The sequence below is a fragment of the Neopsephotus bourkii genome, unplaced genomic scaffold (assembly GCF_033783945.1).
Source record: "Neopsephotus bourkii isolate Nb327-2 ecotype Australia unplaced genomic scaffold, CSIRO-AGI_Nbou_v1 NB_1298, whole genome shotgun sequence".
Lineage (NCBI taxonomy): Eukaryota > Metazoa > Chordata > Aves > Psittaciformes > Psittacidae > Neopsephotus > Neopsephotus bourkii.
The window spans coordinates 785,832-798,295 of NW_026901782.1; the positions used below are offsets into that span (position 1 = coordinate 785,832).

The 12,464-nt window shown below is 41.3% G+C and overlaps 1 protein-coding gene across 1 annotated transcript in view; it reads right to left on the bottom strand.

The window, feature by feature from the left end:
- KCMF1 (potassium channel modulatory factor 1) overlaps positions 1 to 12,464 on the bottom strand; it is a 50,917-nt gene that overhangs the window by 9,793 nt on the left and 28,660 nt on the right. The window contains exon 3 of the mRNA XM_061366086.1: positions 4,798 to 4,937. Coding sequence (XP_061222070.1) covers positions 4,798 to 4,937 — 140 coding nt within the window. The remainder of the gene's footprint in view (positions 1 to 4,797; positions 4,938 to 12,464) is intronic.

The following is a 12,464-nucleotide window of genomic DNA, read 5'->3' on the forward strand; positions in this document are numbered from 1 at the left end:
AGTTGTGTAACTACAGGTTTGGCAGAGAGAGGCTGTTACCCATATACCTACACAACAGTATTTTGGCAGAAGGCACTTACGTCTGTCTGTGGTTTATTTGTTGGGTTTTTTTTTAAACAAAACAACATGTTAACTAAGACAGTGTCATAATTATGGCTTGTTTTTTGAGTAACTTCACAAACAGCTTGGAAAGCATCTTCTGTTTTTCTTTATGATAGTTTTGCAGTCTGCTTTTAAAGTTCTACAGATAACAGAAAAAAACAACCCCAAAAACTCCATTCCACAAAAATCTTCCCTCACATGTTAAATGCTCAAATTACAGAATCACAGAATCCCAAGGGTTGGAAGGGACCTCAAGAGATCATCTGGTCCAACCCCCCTGCAAGAGCAGGGTAACCTAGAGTACATCACACAGGAACTTGTCCAGGCGGGCCTTGAATATCTCCAATGTGGGAGACTCCACAACCCCCCTGGGCAACCTGTTCCAGTGCTCTGTCACTCTCACAGTAAAGAAGTTTTTCCTGATGTTCACATGGAACCTCCTATGCTCCAGTTTACACCCATTGCCCCTTGTCCTATCACTGGACATCACTGAAAAAACCTAGCTCCATCATCCTGACACTCACCCTTTACATATTTGTAAACATTGATGAGGTCACCCCTCAGTCTCCTCTTCTCCAAGCTAAAGAGACCCAGCTCCCTCAGCCTCTCCTCATAAGGGAGATGTTCCACTCCCTTAATCATCTTTGTGGCTCTGCGCTGGACTCTTTCAAGCAATTCCCTGTCCTTCTTGAACTGAGGGGCCCAGAACTGGACACAATATTCCAGATGTGGCCTCACCAAGGCAGAGTAGAGGGGGAGGAGAACCTCTCTTGACCTACTAACCACACCCTTTCTAATACACCCTAGGATGCCATTGGCCTTCTTGGCCACAAAGGCACATTGCTGGCTCATGGTCATCCTCCTATCCACCAGGACCCCCAGGTCCCTTTCCCCTTCACTACTTTCCAGCAGGTCAGTCCCCAACCTGTACTGGTACATGGGGTTGTTCTTCCCCAGATGCAAGACTCTACACTTGCCCTTGTTGAATTTCATCAAGTTTCTCCCCTCCCAGCTCTCCAGCCTGTCCAGGTCTCGCTGAATGGCAGCACAGCCTTCTGGTGTGTCAGCCACTCCTCCCAGTTTAGTGTCATCAGCAAACTTGCTGAGGGTACACTCAGTTCCCTCATCCAGGTCGTTGATGAAAATATTAAACAGCACTGGTCCCAGCACTGACCCCTGAGGTACTCCACTAGTCACAGACCTCCAGCTAGATTCTGCCCCATTGACTACAACTCTCTGCCTTCTTGCCTTCAACCAGCTCTTGATCCACCTCACTACCTGATCATCGAGCCCACACTTCCTTAGCTTATCTATGAGGATGCTGTGGGAGACAGTATCAAATGTCCTACTGAAACCAAGAAAAACCACATCTACCACTCTACCATCATCCATCCACCTAGTTACTTCCGCATAGAAGGCTATGAGGTTGGTCAAACATGACTTCCCCTTGGTAAAACCATGTTGGCTGCTCTTAATGACCCCCTCATCCTTGATATGTCTAGAGATGGTGTCAAGAATAAGTTGTTCCATCACCCTTCCAGGGATGGAGGTAAGGCTGACCGGTCTATAATTACCCGGGTCCTCCTTCTTGCCCTTCTTATAGACTGGCGTGACATTTGCCATCCTCCAATCCTCAGACACCTCTCCCGTTTCCCACAACTTACCAAAGATGATGGAGAGTGGCCGAGCAGTGACCTCTGCCAGCTCCCTCAGCACCCGTTGGTGCATTCCATCCGGACCCATCAATTTATAGATGTCCAGATTGCTTAACTGATCCCTAACCCAATCCTCATCTACCAAAGCAAACTCCTCCTTTATCCTGACTCCTTCTGGGGCTACAGTAATCTGGGGCCCCCAGGGAGAGTCTGCAGGAGTAAAGACACAGGCAAAGAAGGCATTCAGCACCTCTGCCTTCTTTATATCCTCTGTCTCCAGGTCACCCACCTCATTCAGCAGTGGGCCTACATTGCCTCTTGTGTTAGTTTTATCCGCCATGTGTTTGAAGAAGCCCTTTCTATTGTCCTTAACCCGACTTGCAAGATTAAGTTCAAGGAGGCCTTAGCTGTCCTAATTGCCTCCCTACATCCTCTAACAACTGTCCGATATTCCTCCCAGGTGGCCAGCCCCTCCTTCCATAATCCATAGATTCTCTTTTTCCACATGAGTTTGCCCAGCAATTTCTTGTTTAACCATGCTGGTCTCCTGGCTCCCTTACTTGATTTCCTACCCATTGGGACACTCTGATCCTGAGCTTGGAAGAAGTGGTCCTTAAATGCTGACCAACTATCTTGAGCCCCTTTCCCACCTAATACCCTTTCCAATGAAACTTCCCTTAGCAATTGATTGAAGAGGCCAAAGTTGGCCCTTCGGAAATCCAGAATTATGGCCTTGCTAGGTATTCCATTCCTCCCACACAGGATCCTAAACTCCACCATCTCATGATCATTGCAGCCAAGGCTGCCACTGACCATCACCACTTCAACCAGACCCTCCTTGTTGGTGAGTACTAGATCCAGCAGCGCTCCTCTCCTAGTTGGTTTGTCCACCATTTGCATTAAGAAGTTATCATCAGTGCACTGGAGGAACCTCCTAGACTGTGAGTGATTGGCTGTGTAAGTCTTCCAGCAAATACCAGGGTAGTTAAAATCCCTCATGAGGGCCAAGGCATGTAGTCATGAGGCTGCTTTCAGCTGCCTATAGAAAGCCTCATCAACTCCTTTGTCCTGATCAGGAGCTCTATAATAGAACCCCACAACTGTATCACCCGTACCAGCCAGTCCCTTAATCTGTACCCACAGACTTTCCACCTGCTTTTCATCTGCCCCTGGACAGAACTCAATACATTCTAGTCACTCTCTCACAACTCCACCACCTCACTTTGCTGACCTATCCTTCCTAAAAAGGACATAGCCATCCATGACCACATTCCAGTTATGTGAACTGTCCCACCATGTCTCTGTAATTGCCACCAGATCATAACCTTCAGACTGCACACAGACTTCTAACTCCTCCTGTTTATTCCCCATGCTGCGTGCATTGGTGTACAAGCATTTCAGGGAGCGAGCAGAGCACACCAGTGGGACCCTTGGGAGGTGGGAGGCCTTCTGGTCTTCATGAATACCACAACAATGCCCCACTAGTTCAAACCCAGCTACAAACACTGCAAGCTCTGTATCTAAACAGAAATAATTGCTTGAATGCCTAAGACCACAAATATTTAGAATCCATATTTTCTTCTTCAGTAATACTGTAGTCTTTCACTATCCAAGCAGTTCCATGCTTGGATATGAACACTAACCATTTATCACAAAAGCCAGATTAAAAATGTAGGAAATACACAGTCATATTCAAGGATTAAAATATTGTCCTTTATCACTGTTTTAAACAAAGATTTAACAATGTTGCAGATAGACTCATAAAAAGGATCTTGCATTTTCTTTACACATACACCTCTTTCACGAATCGGTGGAGTAGCAGGTGCCTAGGATCACAAATCCAGGCTTTATGTACTGCGTTCCGGAAGTCACCGCTGCAAACAAGGGTGTGTCAAATTTAAAAATCTGGAATTGTAACATTCTCTGTCAGGATCATATCACTGACATCAAGTGGTGCAAATCAGAACTGCAGTACTAAACCACCAAAGCAAGCCATCCAAACACGGAACTTTCAACGGCTGATGCTCCATTTGACAGTTGTAAAGTTAAAGAAAAACTCAAGGAGATGATACAAACTACTGTGCGTTACTAAGTTAAACTATATCCCTCAGCGCAACTATTTGCAAAGTAAACTTTAACTTCATATGTCCTTAAGGGCAATCTTAACACCTTTGGAGTCTCAAACAGGCAGGCAAACCAGCTCCCTTATCACTCCTTTGCACTAGATCCTTAACAGGGATGGAGTGGAAAGGTTCATTTTCTTCCACATAATTCCTTGGAAGTTAAGAAAACTAGAAGATTAGAATATAGAACCTATTTGTAAGCAATTTCTTCACAATGTATTAGTAATAATCCACTTCAAGCGTTCACATTTTTTCTAGGAATCTATTTAGCCAGACAAGAGCACTCTAGATGTCCTGCTAACCTCATTACTCCTACTCTCAAAGACCGTCAAGACAGCAGGAGCTAACACCTCAGATGAACAAGTGCCAACGGAAATAAATGTTCTACCAGGTTAGGGATGGGGGAGACAACCCTGCCTTAACAGCAATAGTATCAGAAGAATGACAGCTTTCACTGCACCTGCATACCAGGTCTATCTGAAGAACATATCAAATTGTCTCCCTCTCTTTTACAGTTACAAAAGATTGGCATAGATATGAGCTTCCAGGACAATTACACACTGATTGTGAAAAGCGAGACATTGCCACAGAGAGTAACCCATAACACTGTTCTGAATTCTGCCTTACAGGATAACCTCCTAAACATGGCAGCCTTCGAATCAGGACAAACAAACAGCAACCACAAAAGAAAGCAAGCTCATTATATTACAACACACACGAAACACACAATTTTGATGTCACTGCCAAACATAGCTATGTCTTCCTATAAAGCTTCTATATTCTTCTACAGTATTTTATATTTTATTTAAATGAATTCATGCTTCAAGAAAGAAAAAGGAGGATACCAATTTTCCAGCAGAGAGACTCCTTTTAATGTATGTCTACCACAATTGAAAGCCAATTCTGGAGGATCTTACCACTTCTGTTGATGTTTCTGCATGCTCAGAAGTAACATGTTCTTGAAGAGATGTTTCTGTATAACCCATTTTTCCACAATAAGGACAAGTAAAAGACTGTGGCTGCTCTATAGAGAAAGCTTCTCCACCATAGTACAAATCTGTAACAGAAAGTGTTTAAACAGAGGTTACATCAAAGCAGTAATGTTTATTTTGTTCATGTAAATCTCTATACATGTATTTCAATATAATCACTGCCAAATTTGATATTTAATTGAAACGGCTATTTTAATGTTGTATAAAGGCTGATATTCCAGAAGTGTGCAAATTCTGATGACAAAACCAGACAGACTACTTCTCATTCTCATTAGGAAAGACAACTTAGTTTTCTAGTATTCAGAAGAAGAGGTTCTTAAGTATATATGCTATTGATACTACCAAGCCTGCAAACCCTCACTTTTCTATCACTCTTATTAAGCCACATAACAGGGTCACCTATGGTATTGTTCAAACATAAGATGAAGTTTTCAAAAACTGGACTCTCAAAAGTACCTTAAAAATTCACAGTTTAAATGTCCTCAGTGATAGCATATATCAATATTTATCCTGCAGCTGAACAACTGCTTTGCAACAAGTAGTTTTAGAAACATCTTGAATATGTAATATAAATGACTGACAGTGAAAAAGTAGTCTGATTATCTGTCATACACAGGTTGCAACTTTTAGGTGTGTTGAATTTAAGCATTTCTGCATATCTGATAAGAAACAGGCACTTTTAAGTTGCTAATGTAGAAGTTCCAAAAACTTAACGTGAAAATGCATCAAGCCATATAAGAAAAGAATGCTTTTCTCTCTCATCTTGTGCAGGTATCATGTATAAAACAAGAAACATGAATAAACTTCACATTCACATCACTATAAATGTGATCTTCAGCAAGTAATGCAAATTTTTTTCACTGACATTCTTGCTAGCACTCGTAAATACTTGAAAAAAATTCATAAAATTATAAATATTCTGCTATAAATTAAAAATCGGACAAGTCTGAACAGATACTAGAACTCATGTTCTGCACTGCAAGGCAGTTATCTGTGTAGTGTGTTAGGAAGACGTCCTTCTGACTGCTTAAGTTGAGGTTTCCTAAGGTTTATGACATCTTCTGCTATTGGTGTCTTTAGAACATGACTGGGAAGAACAGAAGAGCATTTTTGCTTCTGCAACTTTACAAAAGATGTACAAGGTAAAAAGATATGTACCTATAATCCATTATATTAACAGAGCATTTCAGATATAACTAAGTTTTGAGGGCTAACACTCCAAGATGGTACAGGAAATCAACTTCAGTAACATGCGAATACGCATAGTTAAAGATACATGATCAGACTGAATATACTATAGAACAAAGTTAATGTTTAGTAAGTCCCTGTTTCTCTTATCTGGAAACAGCTTCTAAAGCATTTAAATGCTAGAGGAAGAGAGAAAGATATTCCTTTAACAGGCATAGTAAGAAATGGCCGACGAGGCAAAATGTACTTGCTAAAGAAGTAACACTACCTGACACACTGAGCATTTTAACTGATTCATCAAATTAACTACCACTGTAAGCTTGAGTATCATCCTTAATTTAGGTTTATTTATTCACATACACATGAAGAAAACACACCCAACTATCCAAAACAAAATTTACAGCCAATTAAGTCTTAGTTCCCCAAAGCAGCATTTGAGGTTTCACTGACTGTTTCATACAATAAAGCATGGAAGTGAATGTTCAGAGAATGGAACTCCATATGAGATGCGACTAAACAGAACTGTACAGACTAAAAGACAGCATGAATGTAAGCTGGAAGACATGCCCAAAAGACTAGCATACCCACCCCCCAACCTGCAAGTCATTTATATAGTACCAACACAAACAGATGCCTGGAATCACTATTAGAGCCAATCACAAAGGTCATTGCACAACATGTATCAGCACTCAGTTCTAAATTCATCTGAGTCACCCAACACACAGAACGGGTGTTTCCTTGACAGGCTGTCAGGCATCCTAACAACAAGACATGTGGTGTGTCTTAATTCAGAACATCTGTCCTTACCCAATTCCCTTGAATCCTTGGGAAGAAGCAGTGAAGCTATGAGAAGGTGGGAGAGGTCACTGACCAACACTTAAATTTACCATATTCAACTGAAGCCAACAATATTAACAGATTGGAAGAAAACTTTTTACAAACTCTTAAATCTGCTTGTCTGGTTTACAAGCTAAGTGTATATTCTGAATGCTCAAACCCAGGACCAGCAAATTCCCCCACATCCAGGCTTTTAAAACTATTTGTTCTTACCCATTACTCACAATAAGCTTGTGTTTTTTATTCTACGTGAGTAGACTGGTATCACAATTACTTTGACAGGTGACCAGGAACACTGGGCCTGAGGCAGTATTACATCATTAGCATTCCAACATCAGCTAGGTACAGGTGTTAAGCAACATCAGCCTAGAGGATGAACCAATCAGATTTACTTACATACACAACTACCTTAGGACTGGAATAGCCTCTCTAAAACTACCACACACATTTTCCAGGTAGCAACTGGACTCCGTTCACAAGTTTTACCATCTCCTCTTATTTACATGACATGCAATAAAGACTTACATGAAAATTAACCTGCTCCAAGTTTGAAATGTTATGGAGACTGTTTCAGATAACACACAGAGAAGATATATGTAATTCATAGAATCTGGAGCTCCTAACCACTGTTACTTCAGTATATATTTCAATAAGTACTCTGAAATTTTCTCTAAGAATTTGTTGTAGCCAAAAACCTGAGTGGGGGTTAAAAAACAAAAAACCAACCACCAATATGCTGCAGCATACTCAAATACAGAGAATTTACCTAAGTCATGGTTTCAAATGAGGAAACCACAAACAAGGCTTACATGGGACTATGTTTTAAGCAGTTAATAAACCAGTCTCTGAGTGGATCAACTAAGAGACTCGAACAGGTATTCTTTCAGAAAAATATACCTGTAAGACAAAGGATTCAAAATGGCAGTTGTCTAGAACAATAAACGCAAAGCGTTCCATGAGGACTGCTGAAAGAACCCTCCTTACAATTAGATGAAGAAAAAGTCGAAGTAACTAATTAATTAAGTAATTAATGTAAACTTCAGTTCTCAGTTTTCATACGTCCTAAATATGTAACAAAATTGGAACTTTATTAGTTTCATAACAAAGCAAATAAGACAGCCAAATTTTTTGAACTGAATAGTTAAAAATTCTAACTTTAACTGCATTTAATCTGCCCCAAACAGCATGTGTAAATACTATATTGTTCTCTGAAATCAAATACTGCAACAAGAACTTCTGCAAAAAAGTTCTGCATACTTGTGGGAATAGCAGAAATGCCAGTCACACACACATCAAAAGCTAATGACAGTTTGTTTAGTTTATCCTCTTATTTCCCTCAAACTTTGGTATGATCTTCATGATGATGATAATTTAACACCTACTTAATGATTGGAAAAATGAAATTCTCCATCACTGCAAACATGCACATACAAGCACACAAGAACACCGGAAGTCAAATTTTCCTTTGAAGACTCCTTCTAGTGGAGCAGACTAATTTCTGGGAATTACCAAAGTCCTGGCATCTTACATACTGAAAGGGATGAAGCAACATGCAGACTCAAATGGGCAAGCTAATGAAAAAAAGGGCAAATGACCTTACTCTGGATTTTTCAGCTGGATTTGCATGTAAAAATAATTCTGCATCTACTACCTAAAAAGAAAAAAAGTCCTTCAAAATTTTCAGGTGGTCCAAAACCCTCTACCTTATTATAAGCCTATTTCATGTACATTTTTCAAGTAAAGCTTAAGCACCAACTCCAACTCTGTAGATAAGCAAAGGGCACAGGGCCACAATCTAAAGTAGTGGTAAACAGATTAGCATGCAGGCAAAAATACCTTTTCCTTGGACATGCTGTTAGCTCAGTCCAGATGTCAAAAATGCCAGCAGTAAGTACACACTATTCTATCACAGAGTGCAGAGGTTTGATGAGTACTCTTAAATCCCATGCTTCTGGCCTTTGCTTTTAGACAACGTGACACAACCCATTTGTTAATTAAAAAAAAACCCACAACAAAAAACCAACAACCCCCAAAACCAAACATCCTCCCCCCTCCCCGCCCCAAAACCGAGTTCTTTCCAGCCTCCTGATTATACTCCTGCATGTTCTCCCACTCATGACTCCTTCCATCTTTCTCATAATACAAACAAATATGGACATGCCAAATAAACATACCTTCATCTGGAAAGCACATGTTAGAAGTTAAATCAGTCACTGGCAAAACCAAGTGTTTTTCCTGTACAAGTTTATACCTCCCTTTTTTCCCCCTCAACTTTAATTCACCTCTTACAATCCAAACTATCCCTTTTTTCATCTGAAATACAGGCCACCAGATGCATTAAGATATAATTTAAAAAAAGTTAGTAATTACAGTTGGTGAAACAATTGTTTTACTGTTATGATGCAACTGGCCCACAGCCAAAGAATTATTCCTTCTGGCCACAAGTCTTTCAGATAATGTATTTTGTTCTTTCCAAATAGCCTTCTACACAAAAGCAGGAGTAGCTAGGAAGACAAGGTTGCTTAGTAAATTAAACCAAACTAAATCACATCTCTCTAAGAGAAGATTCATTACCTACTGCTTTATTAGTTAAGGAAAAATACAAAGGAGGAAATGAATCAGAATACTGTTAAAGAGGACGCAGCAGGAGTTTGTGAAGTTAAATCTGAAGCTCAACAGTGTTTAGACATTACAACTTTTCCTGGGGGCAGGGGGGAAACACATCACACACAAAAAAAACCCACACATACACCCGACCCCAAATTTTATGTGAAGCTCAACCAAAATACAAGCTGTTTCTTTTTACCATACATCTATGGTACATAACAAGCTACAGACTGCTTGTATTTAACATTTAAATCTAAGTAACACATTCTTAAGCCTGGCAGGAGGTTAGTAATGGGACAGAAGTACAGTATGATTCCTTAGATAAAAATCTACCTTTCAAAGAAATGATTCAGAACTACATTTTATAACACCTTGCTCTTATTTTCTGTTAAATGTACTTCTTTACAAGGGTACACAGAAGTCAGGTATTTTAGTTTTTCTTCATATGAGTAATGTAACTTTGATTTGATATATACATAGAGATAAAAATGTTGGTATTACACAAATTGAACTGTATGTATTTGAATTTTTCCCCAATGTCTGACCAAACTAAATTTTGGCAACACACCGCATTTTACAAAGTATATATATTGCTGTATCACTGATCAATCAACCATGCCATTCAAATTGTATTACCCTTAAACTGCCATTAGTTCCATTTTGCTGCAGATTTTATGAACAAAAAACCCCCCCAAAAAACAACAACATTCTAAAACCTGACAGATACTCTGCTATAAACTTCAAATAGTAATGCTTACCTTCTGTTTATAAAGTTTTGCATAAAGGTATGGGCCAACTGGAATCTTACAGAATTTACCCCAGCCCTGCTCCATGCAGGCAGACCTGGCAGTGACGCCAGCAGTGTCAGGGAACAGCTCTGAGGAGATGGTGCTGCATGCAGGGTGGGCAATGAGGTGAGCAGGGGCCAGCCATGCCCACAGAGCTCGCCACTGCTCTATGGGTGTGCATAGGGGTGATACCCTCAGCTCAGACTGTGTCAGACTCATTCAGGCACTGCAACTCTTTTGAGGCATCCTATTACAGGGAGACATTGAAGTCTCAATTCAGCAGAAGGCCATTAAGATGGCAGGGGTGGAGTACTCACCCTGTGAGGGGAGACTTACTCAGCCAGCACTGGCTCAGCCTCAAGCAGTTAGTTTTGGGTCACCTAACAGCTGCCACATACCTACAGAGATAGGATCCAGAAGATAATAGCCAGGAGCTTCACTGTGTACAGTAGAGGAGGACAAGAAGATGAAAGGAAAAAAAACGTTTTCCCACACACAGACAAGCAGAGGAACACAATACCCAAACAGCCCCTGTGCCATCTCCGTTCCTGGATGCTTTCAAGACCAAAGTGGACAAAGCCCTACCTATCCTGGTCTGACCCTGGAGAAGAAAGTTGGACCAGTAACCTCCAGAGACCACTTCCAACCAGAATTATCTTATGACTGATCCTATGAAACAAAGATAAACAGTGATAAGCTGTAATACTCATCTAGACTAATACTCTGTTAATCACCAATGCTGTCCTGCTTCACAGACTGGAGAATTCTCCTCTCAACAACTGGGATCTCTATTTCCTTACCTGGAATTCTCCTCTTTACTACAAAGGCAGTACAAGAGCCACACTTGCTAGAGTAAAATGCCAGCTTAGGTAAACCTGGAAATAGCTGCTCATTCCTTTCAGCATCACTATTTCAAACTTTCGGCAAGCTTCTAGTACAGCTATATCTAGCAGGAAGAAACAGCACATCCTCCAATTTTCTTCATGCAGTTTCATCGGCTGCCAATCTCAGTATTCAACCTCAAAGCCAGACAGTGCTGTGTTAAATGCTTCAGTGAGACACACTGCTGGGACTGACAATGACTACATGGCAGGTATTCAGTTATTTATCCAGCTGCAGATGGGTGTTCTATTCCCCCAGCAGGCCCTGAGCTGACAAGCAGACCTTAGCTGCTTTGACCAGCCTCAAGGCAGACCTCCACATACACCCTCTGCCCATGGGCTACATGTAAGTTCTGACAATCTGGCCATGAACTGTGCTGCAGCAGCTCCCAGCCCTCTTCCTGCCTTAGATGGCTTTCCTGCACAGATCTCATTAACTTGTATTTTGCTTTGTCTGTCGACTTTGTCAACAGGACTTGCTCCTGTTACCAGCCCTGCCCTGCACACCCTGACAGTGAGGACATTCCCCTGCCTGTGCTGTGGTTGCTCTCAGCTCTAGCTTTTTATCCCTTATGGAACAGCCCTGGTCTTGCTGCTCCCCAACAGCAAGAACCACATGCTGAAGCCATGATCAAGCACAGATGCTAATGAAAACAAGAGAGGATTTGCAACTCATCTGACAATACTGGTAAGTGCCAAAACAGCAGCTGCTGCTCAAAGGCAGGGTTCAGTGAGCTGGGAAACAGCTCTGCTGAAATGGACAAGGGGATCCCAGTGTACAATAAGCCAGACATAAGCCAGCGCTGTGCCCTTGCACCACAGAAAGCAAATGATGGTCTGGGCTAAATCAGTAAGACAGCAGCCATCAAATCAAAAGATGTGATTACCCCATGTTACCTGGCACGTGTTAGGCAACACCAGCAATACAGGGTTTAGTTTTGGTCTCTCTATATCAAGACAGGTACTGAAATAAACTTGAGAGGATCTAGGAAGTATTTCTGCATTGCAAGCATGCACACACATTTGTGTCCATCCAGACAGCTGGAGAACTTGACATTAGTTGAAGAAATGAGGTTCATCCACCCTAGAGAAAGCTCAAAATGAATCTCATCTCCAACTTCTTATACTGTAGATGCGGAGGAAATGGAGGTATGCCCTTCAAAGGAAAGCATCGTACAGGCTGCTGGCACAAGCTGCTTCAGAGTGAAAAAAAATATTCACTGTAGGAACTGAACACTGGAACAGGTGACCCAGAAGTGGTGAAACATCCCTTCAGGGAAATATTCAGCAC